At 41.4% G+C, this 19,119-nt stretch overlaps 2 protein-coding genes across 10 annotated transcripts in view; one reads left to right on the forward strand and one right to left on the reverse strand.

Annotated features, from left to right (window-relative positions):
• Positions 1 to 4,790, forward strand: part of fancc (FA complementation group C) — a 54,885-nt gene extending 50,095 nt beyond the window's left edge. For 2 of the 3 annotated variants that reach the window (XM_046034342.1, XM_046034343.1), the window contains exons 14-15: positions 2,971 to 3,246; positions 3,901 to 4,790. In XM_046034342.1, coding sequence (XP_045890298.1) covers positions 2,971 to 3,246; positions 3,901 to 4,074 — 450 coding nt within the window. In that variant the 3' untranslated portion in view covers positions 4,075 to 4,790. The remainder of the gene's footprint in view (positions 1 to 2,970; positions 3,247 to 3,900) is intronic. The other variant, XM_046034344.1, reaches the window with a different exon arrangement.
• A 510-nt stretch (positions 4,791 to 5,300) lies between these two features.
• Positions 5,301 to 19,119, reverse strand: part of LOC123959956 (aminopeptidase O (putative)) — a 146,101-nt gene continuing 132,282 nt past the window's right edge. For all 7 annotated transcript variants that reach the window (XM_046034333.1, XM_046034336.1, XM_046034338.1 and 4 more), the window contains 3 exons: positions 14,157 to 14,243; positions 13,889 to 14,037; positions 5,301 to 5,945 (listed from right to left, as the gene is read on the reverse strand). In XM_046034333.1, coding sequence (XP_045890289.1) covers positions 13,897 to 14,037; positions 14,157 to 14,243 — 228 coding nt within the window. In that variant the 3' untranslated portion in view covers positions 5,301 to 5,945; positions 13,889 to 13,896. The remainder of the gene's footprint in view (positions 5,946 to 13,888; positions 14,038 to 14,156; positions 14,244 to 19,119) is intronic.

Raw genomic sequence — 19,119 nt, forward strand, 5'->3', positions numbered from 1 at the left:
TACCATATTAGCATGAATTAGAGAAATAAAGGGAGTGAGTAGCCTTGGTTGGGTGGATTTAGAGAAAAATGGGGATGCAGATAAAAAGCAGAAGGCAGTAGATGTCCTAGGGATGGAGACGGCTGACTTTGACACCCTCCAGCTGCGGTTTTTAACGGGGCCCATTATCCCCACCACCGCTCCATTCTGGAGCTCCATGCAGAATTCCCAAAACATGGTTGGGAGCCAGCGGTGGGAAAGTAGTGTGTTGTGTTGCTCTGAGCGAAGATGCAGCTGCCTGGGCCCTACAGAGGGGATGCTGCTGTTCGTATTTGAGAGCCAAGGGGAAAGAGGGGAGATGAGGAAGAGAGCTCTAATGATGGTATTAGGGAAATTTGAGAGAGTGATCCTTATGACTCTTTTAACTTCAAGTCAGAGTCTCGTTGTTGCAGCTGTGTGTCTGTGTTTCACTCTGGTGCAGCTCTCAGAGCACAGTGCCTTAGACTATCTTGCAATCTTGCATACATCGCACGTTCTCTCCTCTCTGTCTCCCTTTATTCTTTTACGGCTACGACGAGCAGTTATTTTCATTATTGATTAATCTGCTTATGAATTGTCTGTAAATAGTCAATACATTTTTTATTTTTTGAAACAGTTTTCCAGAGCCCAAGGGGACATGATTTGATTTTTACGACCAAAAGTCCAAAGATATTCTGTTTATTTGGAAATAGAAAATCTTTACATTTGCAAAGCTGGAACCAGACGAACAATGCGCTCAACCAAAGAGAAAACAAGGAGAGACCTGGAGTGCGTATAACCAGAATCTGTTTTGCCCTTTATTTTCAGTTTTTAATTTCAGCACAGGGAAATGGAATGCACAGACAAATGACCAGGACACATTTGGCATTTTCACTTGAAAAACTTGAAAAACTTACCAGTTGTTACCTTGACTAGTCATCTAAGCTCTAGTCACATATTTCCGTTTGCTATCCCACTGTGTTGTGCCATTCCTTATTCTTTTCTGGCAGGCTGCGTTGAACCTGTCTTGATTTAATGTGGATTTTGTAGATTAAGATGTTATTTAAGGGATATGAAAACATAAACATTGTTATGTGATGAATTATCACCAGTTGAAAGAGCCAATCCCAGCAGGCCCTCAGTGTCATGTCACCACTGGGAACAAATGAGATTCAATGTCTGTCTTTGTCTCTCTTTGATCATTGATTGTTCCTGCCAGTAGGGGCGGGACTAATATTACTGACAGCCACTCAGAATTGTTCCTCATTAATAAAACTATTATGATGTAAATGACCCCAGACAGCCCATTATTAGAGGGTTTGTGTGGCACACCGGAAACCAAATTGTTTTATGAAAATCTTGGTGATAAAAGAAAAAGCAGTAGTCATGTCAGTTTGTTTATTTAAATTATAGTTTTATTTTTAATTATTTTAATTATTATTGTAAATTCTAGGGCAGACAATTAAGCAATTGCAATTGCTGTTTTACAACAGCAGTTTGGGGCATGTATTGGCAAAGGACAAATTTATACATATTCACACACATACCTTGGAAAACTGAGGCTGGGATGGGTTAAGTGCCCGCTATTTAGGGACTTTAATTGGACCACCCACATAATCTTCATTTATAGATCTTTAAAGATGTTTATAGCACTACTAGCCTTATAGACTTATATCAACACTTGTGTAATGTTTTTTTGTAACTGACCATTATGAGCTTGGAAATTGAAAATTGGGGAAAAAAGATAACCGCTTTGACAAAAAGTGTAATTTGTCCCATGATGCTCAATGGAACAAAGTGTTGCAGCAGCTCCCTCCTGTAGCATTGTTTCTCCTCATGTTCTGTAGGGGGCTCCACAGAGTGTTCGAGGCCTGGTTCCTGCTGGTCCAGTGTGGCCACTGGATGCAGGTGGCTGTCCAGCTGCTGGTGACAGCAGGGCCTGAGGACTGCGGACCCCTACTTTGGCTACTGACCTTCTACCACCACCCCACCAACAGGGGGCACCACAGAGCACTGCAGCTGGTAAGGTTTTCTCTGGAAAGAGAAATTATTTTCATTTAGCTAGGGATGGCATTGTGTCAGTCCATCACTTTGGTGCAAACTGAAATATCTCTATATATATCATTAACGACTACTAGATGAATTGCCATGAAATGTGTGGGACCCACATGATAAACCCTAATGACCTTCGTCATCCCCGGAGTTGTACAAATACAAAATCTGACATTACCATCAGCCCCAGCTGTTATTTGTGCTAGCACTAATCACCAAATGTTACCCAATTCTAACTAAGATGGTTTACATGGTAAACATTATACCTGCTAAAAATCAACATGTTAGCATTGTCATTTTGAGTGTGTTAGCATGCTGGCATTAGCATTTAGCCTAAAGCGTAAATTTTCCTTATCTCACCAAGATTTGTTGCTGCTCTTGTATTAGCAACAATGCTGAACTGCAGCTAAATTATAAAGAACAGCACTGTTTTGAAGTTCTGAGGTTAGTTTGATATGACTGTAGAAGGAAGTAGTGTGGCTATAATCTCAGATGGTCTGTCTTTAGCGTGTGCAGTACATTAACTCAACAACATAACAATGTGAATGGTCTGTTATTTGCTTTTGGCAGGTGCGTCATCGTTGGAAGCCATAAAACAAATACAAAGAAGAATAACACATTAAAGAATAAATTATGGATGACCCTTTATATGAGAGGGAGAGAATGAGACAGTGGCGAAGAGAGAGATACAGATGAGGGAGGGGAGCCGGGTGAAAAGGGTGATGTAGTATTGATTTCCCAGTGAGTGTCTGGCCAGCTGGCCAGAGTTTCGTCTCTCTGTCTCCTGTGTGTCCGCCTCCTCTCATAACCCTGGGAGACTCGCTGTCGTCGCTGCCATTACGACCTTACGTTCAACTCAAACGGGGTTGTCTTTGTTCATCATTTGTGAATTACTGATCTATTGATTTTTTTTATTTGCAGGAAAGATACTCAAATAAACACCTGTCAGTTGACTTTATTTATCACGTGACCCGATGTTTCCAGGTACGTGCCAAAGAAGCATGGGACCACCTACGCTCCCTTTCCTTGGTCTTAGCTCGTCCGGTTCCTGTTGACCGTCTGCAGTCATTGGTCACTCTCCTGTCACCACAACCTCAGCAACCATCCCTGTCTCCATTATTGATCCTCAACCTCTTAGTCAACCTTGCTGTTTTCTCAGAACAATCGCTGAGTGGATCAACAGAGATTTTACGGACGGTGGGGAAACAGTCTGTTTTCTTCTTTCCAAAATCTTTTCCATATTCATGGTTAGACAGTGATGCATATTATGACTCATTGTACATTTTGTTCTACTACAAAATAACTGAGAAATACTTGAGACTACAAGTTCATTCTTGACCTTGAAAACAGCATTTGACAAAAACATCTCTCCATAAGGTCCACTTAGTTTTAGATCTGTGATGTACATCAGAGGTAGTACATAATGGGAAGTGAAAACAAGAGTAGAGCGTCTATATCATGTTTGTAATGTAACCTGTAATGCATAACAATACTCACACTTTGAACAGGTGTTTTATGCTTAGTTTGTTTCTGACAGAACTGAATTCTGCATCAAGTATTACTCAGACTTTGATTCTTAGAGGTCATCGTGGGGATCTCCCATGTACACCACAGTTTGATATTTGGATGTTGAATGGCTCTGTAATTATTTAAATATATTATGAAACTCACATGCATGACCTCAATTCCTGGAAGTTTAATTTAAAGCACATATCTAGAATTATAAATAATGAGTCCCTTTTCTTTTTGAAAGAATGCCTTTTCAGATACCAGGTTTGCTTTTGCTGGTAAAGCCTTTTGGCCACATTCCAAACAATATGTTCTTGTCTTTGTGTGTGTGTGTCGGTCCAGGTGGTGGATGGGTCCGCTCTGGCTGATGAAGCAGCGTGTGTTCTCAGTTCACTGGAGCTCAGACTAAACGAAGGAAGCTGCTCATCAAGCGACGCTAACAGAGTTCATCTCAGGATCAAGGCACTTCAAAACACACTAACACATATGCATGCAGCATCAAGCTCTGCTGAGTAAACCCCTCCCCCCTCGGGGTATTTTCAGGACACTTTTGCAGAATTACAAATAGACACACTCTTGTGTAGATATGCTGCGGTACAATGACAGGAGTGTGTCAAAAACAGCACGGGGAGGACAGATTATGTGGAGCGGCTACAATTATACGCACACACATAACACGACTACAAGGCCCACGAGGACACTTGAGCAGTGACAGATCACACTGCAAAGAGGCAGCAGCTCGTACAACATGTCGGAGTCCTCCCACTCATCGAATTGTCTCACAATATAAGTCCTTCACGCTACAGATGCTGACTGAAAGACATTAAGTTTGCAGGACAAGAAAACCAAAAGCCAGTTATCTTTGTATAATAACTATTTGTGCTATTTGTTCTATGAAAAACATGAGTATGAGTATATGATGAAATAGAAAAAATTACATTTTCTGTTGCTTCATTATTTTTAAAGATGAAGATTGAATCTGTCCTTTTTGTGTTTGATCCCATAGTTTTAAAATGACCCCTGGGGTCTAACATTTACATTATTTATGACTACTGCTGAAGTTGTACAAAAATATTAACGCGTACTGCATTTTTTTAAAGTCTAAGCAAAAGTGATTTTTCATTCAGGATCATTGATATTTTGTTTAGAATTTGGTACATGATGTACTTTACATACTGTGATTTGTGTGTGGAATAGTTTTCCACCCTTAAAATTAAAAAGTGGGCTAATGATTAGAGTACTTACTGAAGTTCCACGCTGCAATCCTTATTCAAGAAACGTAATGAGGTCAAATTGATTGTTTTAATGATTGAATATGTATTTTGATAGTCTCTGCAAAATTGTCCTCCCCTTGCACATCATTTGACCAGAGCAGAAAGATGTTGTTCTTATTGATCAGTATATTGCAGCCAATGGAACCAACACCTATCTGGTAGGAACACTGTAGCATCACACATTAGTAACCTGAGCAGGAACCTTTTCTAATACAGAAATCTAGCATCCAATTTTCTTCACTGGGTTTGTGAAACCAAAAAATATACTTGGATTTAACTCAACCTATTTTTTTAATGAACACGCAGCCAATGTTTAATTCAGTACTACAGGTATGAAATGACAATCTGGCTGTGATATTTGTACCTAGTGCATATAAAATCAGTAAAATACGCATGAGGCACTGACTGATGCTCAGGTCTTGCTCCCTCAGTGAGGGAATAAGCTTAAAGAGAAGTCATGCATTTATTTTTAGAAGAGATTTTATTTTGACAACACACTTAAAATTGCTCAGAAAAAAAATGTTAACCATTATTATTTTTTCACACAGCAGTTGTAAAACCATAATTTACACATGTAGAAATGCCCTGGTTGTACATTTTCCAGTGTTGTTACAGACCAGAGTGAAGTCATTTTTTATGTAGAAAAACATGATTTGCCTGAGACTATTTCCAGTCTAAACTCTGGCTTGAGAAGCAGATCATGGCTTTAGACTAAACAGACGTGGACACACACACACACGGACACACACACATGCTCGGGCTCTTAAACATGGATGGAGGTGCAGAAATCTCTCTTTTCCCATCAGCCGGCTATCTGAAAACAGGTGAAATGATGTAATTCTTCTCTTACTACAGCAATAATGTTGTCAACAACATTGTTTTCCCACTAGGAACAGTTTGTATCGTTACTGGTTCACACACACAAGCTATTTCTTCAGACTTGAATGAACAGTACTGCTGCGCTCTAAACCTTGCCAGTTGTCCTTGGCTGTAGAATAAGAGCACTGCCTTCTGGTGAGCGATTCTGCAGGGTCCCCTCTCGTACAGAGGAAGAGGAGGTAAGTGCTGGACCCTCATGCCAGACTCCTGTCATCTCCGCTTGTAGTCAGCAACCTGGAAGAGAAAGATACGTACATATTGGAGCATTACAGAACATTTGTTAGATCTCCTCTGGGTGAACTGTTGGCATCTACCTGATGTGAAGGCAAACACAGAATGATGTGTTCAGTCCAGACAAATAACCCACAACCTGACAATGCTGGGTTTTTGAGGCAGATACCAGTATTTGAGAATATGAAAATCTGATTACAATAGATCGAGTTCTTTGATCTCTCTTAAATTTGGTTACTAAAGATTTCTCGAGTTGAAAAATAAACTTGCCTGTTCCCTCTAGTGGACAAACTATGTAATGCTGACACTATTTCTAACATCTTACTGCAAACATTAATCTGCTGATATATATGAATACATAAATGTAGGACTGCAATAACAGTGACAACAATAACAATTTTTTAGTCTATAAAATGTTAGAAAATAGTAAAAGTGTCCATTATAATTTCCCAGAAAACTAAAGGGACATCTTTAAATTGCTTGTTTTGTGAGTTCAGCAGTTCAAAACCCAAAGATATTCCTTTTACAGTCACATTAAACAGACAAAAACAGCAATTCCTCACAATGATTTATCAGTTATCAAAATTTTCTGGCAATTACATAATTAATTAATGGACCAAGTGTTTCAGCAATAGCTTTATCTTCCAAAACCATCATAATAGATGTGTTTTTGTAAATAATTATATTCCTTGAACTTTGAAAGTTCTCTGAAATGCCTTAAATTAATAAAATTCAGTAGTATTTTCTTAAAATATAGTGCAATTCATCAGACACCAGTGCACAGGTGGTGTGGTACAACCATGGATGTAATGATTCTTTGAATCTTGGGGGGGAAATCCCTCACTACTCCATTGTGTAATAGAACAGCAGCTCTTGTATGCAGTCTTTTTAAAGGGAAGGACGTGTCTGTTGACACCAGTGCTAGTTTGTTCTGGTTCGATGGTGAGTGGACTGGACTCCTGTTCCTGCTGAACTGAGCCAGTGGTTCCATAGGACTGATTATCAGCTCAGTAGGCACAGGAAGCCAAGCCCAGATCTCTGTTCTCTCTGTCATATGAAGCACTGGCAGCCTATGAACACACATTCTTTCCCTTCTTCTTGTTTTTTTTTGATGCAGTGTCTGTAATGAAGCAAAAAGCAATGCCAACTCAGGCTGCATGTCAGGCAGCGTTCCGCTTTGCCAAACCCACAAGAAACCACACTAGGTTCATTTAAACTGTTGAGATTGTTGGATGTGAGTAGCTGGTGAAAGGTGTGGCTGACACTGTAGAAACCTCCCCACCGCAGCGTCAGCAAGACCACTGCTACCCAAAATCATTGATACCTTGGCGTTAAAAAAAAAAAAAAAATGGGTATGAGACTATTCAGGAGTCCGATCATAAAAATCTATAAATCCATCAATAACACATTCCACCACATTCCGTGAGGAGCATGATGCATTACTTAAAATTGAGAAAGTTGCCAACATATACTTTGAAATACAGTCAAATAAAACAGCTCCCTACCAAACATTAAAACAGACAATCAGACAAAGTTTAGTCGCATGAAGAGAAGGCGGCGTGGGTCGTGTGGGCCGAGAACGTTTATTTTTGGTGTCTTTATACAATGTTGCTTTGTCCTTTTGATGTGCAGAGCACCATTTCCCTCCCATTAGAGTGTAATAAATCACCTTTTAGATACGCGCTCTGATGGTAATTCCTCTCTTTTTACAGGCCTTTGATGGTCATTACTCTTTTAACAGGCCCTAAATATAGGTCTAAAAATGGCAGGCTCCACATGGCCCTCATTTCTAATTCACACATCTGTCCTCGTTTAGTCGCCATTTTGTCGTCGTGAATATAGAGCGCTATAATACCTCCTCGCGGCTCACATTCTGATTGCCAAAAAAAGACTGACCAGTACTGAAATACATTTTCAGCCATCTGTCACTGTTTTGATTAGGGAGCGATCGGCATTTGGCATTACAACTAGCTGGTATTATAGCAAAGGTTATACAGTAAGTTGCTGTGGCTCAGTATTTTAAACTTTAAAGCCATAAATGAGTTATTCGTTGCATGTAGTCCAGCTGCAGTTATTGACAGCTTGGGTGTTACCTGATGAGTGTATTTAGAAGGAGCTTTTTCTGTTTGGTAGGAAGATGCAAATAGAGCTTGTTTATAACCGTTCCAAGACAAATATATTTTTCTTGGGACATGTGAGACAGACTGAGATTTATTGATAATTGTGTTGGCAGTGAATAGAAACTTGCATGATAAACCTCATATTGCTGAAAAAGTATGTCCTTGTTTTGTTTTTTTTTTCCTTTTGTCTTGACTGATTTGGGAACCCTCTCTCTGTACACTCTGTAATGCTAGAAACAAAGCGGGTGGTGAAACCCAGTTGAAAATTCCTACTTTTCTTGTTATCAGTGGGTGTTTAGCAGGATCACAGCCCTTTGTTTCTCCTATCTGAGAAAAAACAATAGAAACTTGCCGCCCAGTAAATCCACGGTAGAAATACTAAATTGTCCTAATAAAGTAAAACTGACGTCCCTAAATGATGGAAAGCTCTAAAATTGCTGCAAGATTTCCATCTTATGACGCCTGAGTCTTCTTTTCCTTCACAGTGTGAAAGTGTTCTGTGAGAATCTATCTGCTTTATGGATCTCTGCATCTTCAAGCTGAGATTAGATCAGAAATCAATACATATCAGCCAGGGACGGACGGCACTTTTCTCTGCCAAAGTGATGTGAGGTCTAAAACCTGAAGCCCTTTAAGAACTTAAAGGGTAATTTTTGAAAACTGGTTTGCTGCAGGCCCTGTTAAGCTATTTTAACGAGTTACCCTGCCTGAAATTGAACGTTTAGTTAAAGGAATAGTTTGACATTCCCTGCATGCTTTCATGTTGAGCGTTACACGAGAAGAACGACAACAGTCACTGCACTCGGGCCAAGAAATAGTCCAGCACATATCCCTCCTGTAACTCGTTGTTTTAACACTTTTGTAAAGATAAAACAAAGATGATATAGAGTGTGAGTTAATTAATTTAAGCTGGTAGCAAGATTTTGTTACCTATGGACAGAGCCAGGCTAGCTACCGACTGCTGGCGCTAGGTAGAGCTACTGTAGACCAATAAATCATCCAGGCCAATATAATTGGATGATATTAGCGATTGTGGATATTGGTATATATGTCGCCCGATAAGTAACAGGAAATTGCATTACAGAAATGCCAAATTGGGTTTGAGGTAATTTTAAGACCGTGTTGCAGTTACATAGTTTGTCCAGCAAACGAGAACTGACAAGTTGAAATGTCAACTGTAATATGTCCTGCTTGGTATGTATTTTGGTCATACTAAACACATCTGTTTTTGAGTGTGCTGTCATTAGACACTATTCTCCCACAATGCAATGCACTATGGAAATGGAGCTGCAAGCAGCTAGAAAGAAATTAAAATTAATTGCGGTTGCTGGTAAAAACAAAAACATAACTATTAAGTATTGATTGGTGCACATATTCAGTCATTTCCTTTTAGTATACATTTGTGAAGTACGTTGATTTTTTTGTATACTAACTGTTTAAGTAATATACTTTGACTATAGGTATGTAGCACATACTGTATAGAATTAGTATAACTTTGGGATACACCGAGTGTCTGTGGTAAGAGAGAATAGTGGAGATGAAGGATGACGGTGACGATGAAGGTGATAATGGTGGCCACTGCTCCCGGATTGATGAAATATCTGTCAGCAGCATTAAGCAGCGTCTGGGTCTCCCCAGGCCTCATTAGTACTGGAAGTACAGTCTCTCTCCCAAAGTACTTGGCTCTCACCTTCGCTCGAACTACAGAGCGTGCAAACCGGCATCATCTGCAGAATTGTCTTTTATGCTACGTTATTAAAAAGCACAGGGGTGAAAGTAGAGAGCAAGGAAGGAAGATGGAAGATGAAAGATGAGAAAGAAGAACAGAAAAAGAATGAGAGAGTAGCGCGGCGCTCATTAGTAATGTTACACAGCGTTCTTGAAGTTGTGAGGAGGCGTGTGTTTTAATTCTACTGAGTGAGAGGTTCCCAGTGGAAAGTTTTACAGACATGCAAGTGAGGCTGGACACGAGGAGAGTTATTCAGACTGTGGTTAGACCGTATTGGAGGAAAACGCAGGATAAAGAGAGCGGGAGGAGAAGAGTGAAATGAGAAAGAAGAGAAAGGCAAAAGGGGAGGCAGGACAGTCAAGTGAGGCGCAAGAAAACAGTCGAAGACAGAAGGGGGGAAGGAGTTCTTTGCCTGAAATGTATAAACACACATTAGATGATTGAACTTTAACAGTCTGCTACACAAAAGCACAAACACACACAGTAAAAACTTAAAAAGAACATTTCCTTTCTCTCTTTCTTTCACACCCGTTCATTGGCCCCCTTTTGTCCGCTTGTCTGGGTCATGCTCTCCTCAGGTGCAGAACTTAGCCACTGTGAACAAAGAGGAAATCAATCACTGTTCACCAATCAGCTAAGCTCTGTGCCTGGCTGGAGAGAGGATACAAAACCTGTCTGGCAGACACACACACACACACACACACACACACACACACACACACACACACACACACACACACACACACACACACACACACACACACACACACACACTCTTACGACAGCCCCCCAAACGCCCCACATCTCAAGACCCTATGGCTCCCTCATCAGGCTGTCTTTCCTTCTCCGCACTTCCAAATCATCAACTCCTCAAACACAATCACACACACTCTTAGATAATCATGTCTTCTTTAGTTTTAAGTTTCTTGGGGACTAATGAGAGAGAGGGAGTGTGTAATGTGTGTGTGTGCGTGTATAGGAGGGGCTATGGTTGCCATGGCAGCCGGCTGGGTCAGGGCTGTGTGGTAATCCCTGGCAATGTGATTTTATCATAAATCACAAATCAGCACGCCAGGAACCCTCACAGCCCAGACATGAAAGAACAAGATCTTCTCTCTGCCCCTTATTTTTCGTCCTCCCTCTCTCCCTCCTCCCTCCCTCCCTCCTCCTCCCAACTACATCCTCAAGTCCAGCTCCTGTCCAGCACTAACCTGCAGCTCCCAGAAATGAAAAGAATATCTAACTTTTCTTTGTTGTTTTTCATTCTCCTTCTCCCTCACGCCGGCCGTCAGGGCGCAGTCATGAAAGACTAGACCTGTAGATCCTTGCTCCCCCTCTCTCTCACACTATTTCCTTGGTTACCCCTCTCCTCCTCTCCCATTCACCACGCTCGGCTAACCCGGCGATATGCCCCTCATTAAGCGGATCAAGAGGGATTCCAGAGGCATGTACCGGGGGAAGAAAAGAACGAGGGAGTGAGCGGGGAGGGGAACAGAAAAAGGGGGAGAGACCACCCTTCTTCTTTAAAGTGTTGTGCTTTTTAGGTTTAAAAGCGCAGAGCAAGGAGTGTGCCTTGAAAGACATGTTGTTTTCACTTAAAACCCTCTCTGCCCGCCTCAGCCTAATCCCACTGAAATGTGTTGTGTGTGTGTGTGTGTAAAAGGGTATAGGGTGGGCTGTTCTACTTAAGAAAAGACAATGGGGGAACACAAACTGAGCAGTAAAACATGAGTCCATTTCCCCACAGTGCAGTAAGAAAAAAGCAGTGAGGAGGTTGGTGCATCCATCATTTTAATTGGAGAGAGATCTGGACCTGAGCTCAGCTGACCAGCATGATCCATTGATGTTTACAGAGTGTCTTGTTTGGTTCAGTCCAATGGGAAGCAATAGTAAAAGTTTAACATTAATCTCTAACTGCTTCTTTTCTTCATTTTTTCCCCCCATTTCATTTCATCCCTCCTGTACTTGTAGTGAGGCTCCAAGGGGGAGGTGTGGTGAGGGAATGAAGGATGATGACAAAAGATGTGTGGGCACAGACAGATAGGCGCTACATATGTGTGTGCTGTATGTGTGTGAGGGTGTGTGTCAGAGAGATTTATCAGGACTGAGCCAGATGCCAAGCACTTGTCTAGAAAGCCTTTCACATCCTGTGCAAATGCATAAAGCTGTGTGTGTGTGTGTGTGTGTGTGTGTGTGTGTGTTTGTGTGTTTGTGTGTGTGTGAAGATAAAAGCCTGTCTTGTAGTGGCTTGGTCACGGCCTAAAAAAGGATTTAGTGCTGTAAGTCACTCACGTTGACGGGGACAAGTATTTAGCAGCACCTCTTGACGCAGCCTGTGTTGACTAAGGTCACAGACGCCCTGTTTGACCTTATACTCGCTGAATTGGGGCCTGGCTAGATTATAACACAACTGGCTCATTTTAGAAGATGTTTTTGAATGAAAAGGCAGGACATGAGAAATCTGCACCAGCTGATTCTAACTTTGAGTGTGAAGCAAACACAACCAGCTATGTTAAAGTAGTTAGTGTTCACAATAACCTTGCCATAATTAAAATTGTTAATTAAGTCATTTTTCAAGCAAAAATGCCAAAATAGGCGTTGCTGTTTTTCTCTGCTTTGCATCATTATAAATGTCATATGTTTCAGTTTTGGATTATTGGTCGGTTGTCACTTTTGACTTTGCAGTAATATTGAACAGAGCCACACAGGCCGAATAAAGCCGATTAGCAGGAGATACATTTTTGAATGTCAAACCCTTAACAAATAACAACAAAGTGCGTTTATTGTCTTTGCCCCCAAAATGCCAATACTATAGCATCCGATCCATAGTACTACTGTATTGTTTAAAAGCTCCTTTGAAGAATAGTTGTGTTACTAGAGTTGAATTGTCAAGCCAAGATCCATTTAATTGGCTGCTGTCATTATTCAAAGGTTAATGTCAGTAATAGCAGGGCTGTTATGAAAAGATCAGCAGCTTCAAAGAGACCTGTCTTCACTCCAGTCCTCCCTTCTGCTCTTTTTCTTCCTCCCTTTCCTTTTTGTCTGTCTGTCTAAACCGTAAATTTCTCTCTTCCCTTCATTTAATGTGACGCCAATAAACCCCTCACTGTTTGGGAACTGTCGAGAAGCTCAGTTGTGGATAGTTGTGCTTTTGCATACACACACCCAAGGAATTTCAGGGTCAACAGTATAAAAATCACCTCACATCGAGTAGAAACTGCCCTGAGCCCCTCAGAAAGCGCTCGCTGACCCGTTCTCTCTCTTTTTCTCCCTTCCCTCTCTCGTTTGTTTGAGGAACACATTCCCAAATTCCTTCTCTGACAAAAACATCCTGATGGCGCTGCTGTGAAACCACGGAAAAGGCCCCATTCTGAGTCTACAAACACACACATGCGCCCACACACTCAATGGACTCAGAGGGGAATGTGAAGAATAGGTAGCCAAGTGACTCAAATGTGGATTGTCCGCTGGTGCAGAGGAAACCAAGATCAATCCAACACAAAGCTTTCTTTTACGGTCACCATTTCAGACTAAAAGGTCAAATATGAGCTGGAGAAATATTGTCTTCATTGTGTAGAAATGCTGAAAAAATGGAAGAATCACAATAATTAGCCTGGTATCTCAATGTCAAATGAGAAGATGATACAGAATATTTGAGAAATTCTGCTGTAATATTTCTTGAGCCCATCTGAGCCTCGTTGTACTGATTTGTTATTGGTTCTTTTCTCCACAGATGGTTAAAGCAAAGTTCACCTGCCAATTAAAAGGCATTTCATTTCAAACTGAACTGTGAAAACGAAGGAACTGAAAACCCTCAGCAGATTGCTGCGGATTCTATTTTATAAACCCACACAAACATATTTTTACATTTCTGAATCAGCTTGTAACGAGACCTGTTAATGTAATTTCTGCCCAGGTGAAATGATGATGAAAGAAATAAAAGTGGAAAAGAAGAAAATTGAAAGTGAAAAATCAAGTTCTGTTTACGTCCATTTTGAATCAGTTTAACTGTAAGAATATTTCCATGGACACACAATGGCATGACACACAGCATGGTCGACACTCAAGTGAATGGAAAACTGAGAATGAGACTTCACCTCCAGTGTCACAGGACCATCTCCTCCACCACTCTGCGTGCTGATTGGTCCATTTCTTCCTGGACCAATGAGAGGCAGCGACTGGCCAGAGCCTGCTGCTCAGGGTCCTCCTGGACCATCAGCTCCCCGTACAGATACACACCCATCGCCTAGAACAAACATACATAATCGTAGTTTATTTTCTCTCGGGTTGAATCAGTATTTTTAAAGCGTTTCAACCTTTCATTGCATCTTACAGGACAAATGTTAAACAGTTGTGTGTATTTACTTGGTCATGAACCAGAAAGTGTTCCACGTCTCCGTAAGCCTGAGTGTACGCATGTTTGACCACCAGCTCACACCAGCGATGTCGGACCTGGAAGCCAGAAAAGAGGAAAAAGTATTACAACTGTTAATGGAATCAGAAACACAAATATTATATTATTATATTATTAATACATTTGACTTGAAAAAATGACAAGTACAAAACCATCAACATGGGCCAACACAGTTTTTTAAAGGTTGTCATATTATGCTCATTTTCAGGTTCATTATTTTATTTAGGGTTTATACCAGAATCTGTTTACATGGTTTTACCTACTGAGTGAAGCATCTCACTTCAATTTGATCTTTGTTTGGAGTTGTGCGTGCACAGTACCTAGTGAAGGACTACTAGCCAGTTCCCGAACCAGCTTCGCAACATAGACTGAAGTAAGAGTGGTGATTTATTAATTTCTAAAAAGCTGATCTTTTTTTATAGGTAACGTTTTCACTGTGCACTGTCTCTACATTACGGTAAGAACTTTATGTCCATTGACTGCCTGAAGGGTATTTAACGTTCGAGGGTGGTGGTGAGAGGAGGCAGTGGGTGGATGGTGTTTTTCTCCACCAGTGTTTTTGAGGGTGTGCCTGCTAGACGACCATTTAGATATGTGTTACAAAGTGACGCAAATAGGTTACGTTAGTAAAGGTTGGACTACAATCGGGCTGTTTTCGGTTTCAGTTCAGGAGCAGTGTTTTCTGTGGGAGATGGGAACTCCCTTTGGGGTGGGCTTCGGGCTTTTTTCACTTTGCAAAACTATTACATGCACAAAAAAAGATATAAAACACAATAAAGGAAAGGGAACAAGCCACTTGCCCATATCAGCCTTGAAATGGCCACAGTGTTATGTCTGAAGCTGTATAACGTTACCGGTGTTTGTCATTTCAGAGTTTGTGTTGTTCATTCAAAGCTGATGGAGCTGACCACATGAAAGTTTTACCAGCTTATGTGTACCCTCGGTACAGACAATATGAACTCTTACACATACAGTTCATACTACTATCAAAACAATTCTAAAAAAGCAGAATGGTGTTGATGCTACAGATTTATAACCTATTACTTTTATTTACTAGTTCTTTAAAAAAAGTTGCCATTCTGGAAGACATTTTATTTTTATATTTCTGGCCAGTGCACTCACACAACAGTGTGAACAGGTTTGCCTCAATGCCAGTGACAAAAGACAAACAGATCATCTGACAAGCTAAAAAAGACAAAGCTGGAAGCTGCTCCTCTGACAATAAATAGATTCATCCAGAATCGGAGGATTAAAAGACGTAAACTCTGTTTTAGAAAAGAAACCGACTCAATCTAAAGTTCATGTTTAAAAGTTATATTTAAATCTCTGATAATGTGCATGTGATTGTTTGCAGCGTGTGTGTGTGTGTGTGTGTGTGTGTGTAGGTGTGTGTTTTTACTGTACGTGTGCATGTGTATAAAAGCTAATGCCTGGCCTTTCTCCCAGAGGATCAATAGGAGCTCTGTTGCCGCGGTTACAGGAGAGATCAGAGACTGGCTCTGTCCCTGCCTCAGCCATCATCCTTCATCATCTGCTAGGAGTGTGCATGTGTGTGTCTGTGTGTGTGTGTGTGTGCAGGCGGGGGACACACACGCAGTGCACGTGGATACACTCTTGTGGAGGAGACAGAGAGAGGATGATAAAAGAGACAGAGGAGCGATTAAAAAAAAAAATCCAGATAAAGAATCTTTTAAAGCACTGTCACTACTTTAAAGCCTGACAGTTTCCCTTGGCTGAGTTTTTTTTTCGTGGGTATTTCAATCTCCACACACTCAGGATAATAAACTAGTCCCTTTGGAGAGTACAGTGACCAAGCGTGGGATTTTTGGTGACTGATTCGATTTCAACAGCTTAAGCCTTGGGCCTTTCTACAGCGCTTGTACAGGCATTCATTTTGAGGTAATATTCTTGAAAGGAGCCACAATGGATCTACCTTTTTACTGTGTGAGTGTGTGTGCACTGAACAATGATCCGTTTACAACAGCCACATTTAAATCCTTGCATTACCTCCGCAATCTCCTCAATAAACACGAGTTTACTTGGTTTCAGAAGGGCTTTCTAGTTCCTCTTTCACCAAAATTTCACATCTTCCTTTTTCCATATATTCTCTGCCTCTGTTTACTCTGGAAGGCTGCAACAATCCCAAAGCAGACATGACAAAAAGCAAAGTTAAGTCTGTGTATATATCCATGAATGTGGGAGTGTGCACGAGAGTGTACAGTATGTGTACCCTCTGGTGCCAGCCCTGCCCTTCTGGCCTTCGTCTTCCCAGCAGCTGTTCCCTGTGCTGGGTTACATTCCTGGGGAGAGCCCTGGGGCAGAGCAGCTGCCTAGTGCACCTCTCCTTACCCCCATTTTTACTTTATTTCCTCTTGCTGGGCCCCTCTCTCTGACAGCACACGCAATAACACAGTGACATTCCTTCATTTATTACTGCACCCTTGCCCCGCCTTCACCCTCCACCACCACCGATTCCGACACATACACCAATTCTGCAACTGATACTAACGTACTCTGCGCTCGCACGAGCCATGACAAACAAACAGACACATCTCATACAGTCTGAATTTAATAAACACGGCAGACACGCTGAAGCATGTATGGAGCAAAGTTGCAACGTTACAGTAGTCTTGACTTTACCACATACTGTCGATCGGAAACCCAAACGCAACTTTCGGGCCGAAGAGAGGAAATTTACTGTAAACTTGTCTTTCAACTAGGGCTAGCGCTAAGAATTATTTTCATTTCTGTGAGCTGACATCTTCAAATTGTTTGTTGTGTCCCATGATATTCAATTTAATATCATGTAAGACAATAAAAGCACCGAAGCTGGCAGTAGGGAATGTTTGGCATTTTTGCTCGAAAAATTATTTGAGCAATGAAACGACTATCAAAACATTTGACCATTAATTTTCTGTCAATCAACTAATCCAATAACAAAAACAGCTCTACGCTCAACCATATATCTGTGCTCCATTACACGACCATCATTGTTTTCCTAATTTGTTATTTGCCCAATGGCACATACTAAGCTGATGATACACAGAGCAACTTTTAGAGCAATGGTACAGGGCAACGTTGCAGTCAATGACAATGAGTAAAGATTATTACCGCAATCCCCTTCCCCCACCACTCCGCCACCCGCCCCGCACCGCCGCTATCCGTTCAAAACATAGTCGGACTTGCCACTAGCAAGATTGCCCAGCAACATTGCTCAAAAAGTTGCCCTGTGTATCATCAACTTTAGGCCAGGAAGGTGATTCCCTCCTCTGTGATCCTTCTCAAGGTTTCTAAATTTTTACCATTAGAGGGTTTTTTTGGAGGGGAGGGGGGGGGTTTCTTGTTCACTGGAGGACTACTACAGTCTGTGAAGCCCAATGACACTTTCATTTTGATGAAAGGCTGTACAAATAAACTTGGGTTGACTGTTCTTTCTTAGACACTCCTTGGTTTATTCTTAATATCTCTTCTTCCTCTTTCTGTTGTCTCCACAGAGGAGCACCAGGAGTAAAGCTAACCTGGGCAGAAACAGAATGTGTCCTGTGTGCTTGACCGAAAGATGGCCTTCGACATGCACAAGCATATGTGTGTGTGCTCTCACAAAATCATAAATGCGCTGGCAAAACTACACGCACATGCGTACACACATACATGCACACACTGGGTCACACATCACATGAGGCTCATATGAAAGGAAGTGGGCCAGAGTCATGCACTCTCTCTCATACATGCAAACACATGCTCCGGCTCACAGACGCACTCACACACACGTATTCATGGTCACTCACACCGCTCACAAAGCAGTCCCACTGCACGCACACCGGTGGTTCACCACATATTTTCCTTTGACTGTCGCTTACATGCTCACGCAGATCACACACACAAGCCTTTGCTTGCACGTCAGTCTTCACTGCACCTTTAACCCACAGGCAAGCTTCTTTATCACTTTCACAGCACAGCGTATCACTATAAATTTCTCTCTAATGCTCAGAGTGAGACATGTTCAGCAGCTAACAGGTGGTGAAACAATATGTAACAGCATGCCGTGCTTCTATTGCCAGATTAAGATGTAGTAATGAGAAATGCCTTATAAAATGGATTAATAAAATTTATTAAATAGCAAATCAGGAAAGTCCGTCATTAACATGGTATGAAATTAGCACCAGAAGACTTACTGAATGCAGCTGTGACTGATAATACAGTTCTATTTTAGGGTGAACAATCTGTGTCATGTCTTGTTCTCTCACAATGCGTTCTGAGTCGACATATTACTAACCGCTTTTCAGAAGAATCACTCCTATAATCCAATATTCATCCACTCTGGAAAAACGACCAAGTAAACAGTGAGTAGCTGCGGAGGCTGAACTGCACTCAGTCTTCCAAAATTTTTACATAGATCAGTCATCAGTTTTCTGAAGAGGATGCAAAGCTGAGTGAGAAGATGAATACAATCAGACCAGGAGACAGAAAGGGACCAGAAGGAACCAGAAAGAGAGGAGTATAAATGGCCACGTTTATAAGGAGAGTCGTAGGTGATTAACTTCTTCTGAATTACTAACATTAGGACAGGACCATTGCCTTTAGTGCGTGCAGGTGTGTGGGTGTGTGTGTGTGTGTGTGTGTGTGTGTGTGTGTGTGTGTGTGAGTGTGTGAGAGAGAAAACGTGTGTGCTTGTGTTTCCATGCATGACTATGTGCATAATGGTCCTGCGTATTTTTAGCAGTAACACTGAAAGTTTTTCCTGGAAATTGCAGATGAGAATCTGCTTTCATCTGCCAGGAAGTCCGAATAAAAGAGACCTAAAACTAAAGCTGGACTTAAGGCCAAACACAGAGTGGCCTCGGCATGTGCCTGCAAGGTTATTTACTACAATCAAACGGAGGACAAAAACACAAGTACAATCACTGACTGGAA

The sequence above is a fragment of the Micropterus dolomieu genome, linkage group LG21, assembly GCF_021292245.1.
Source record: "Micropterus dolomieu isolate WLL.071019.BEF.003 ecotype Adirondacks linkage group LG21, ASM2129224v1, whole genome shotgun sequence".
NCBI classification, from domain to species: Eukaryota; Metazoa; Chordata; class Actinopteri; order Centrarchiformes; family Centrarchidae; genus Micropterus; species Micropterus dolomieu.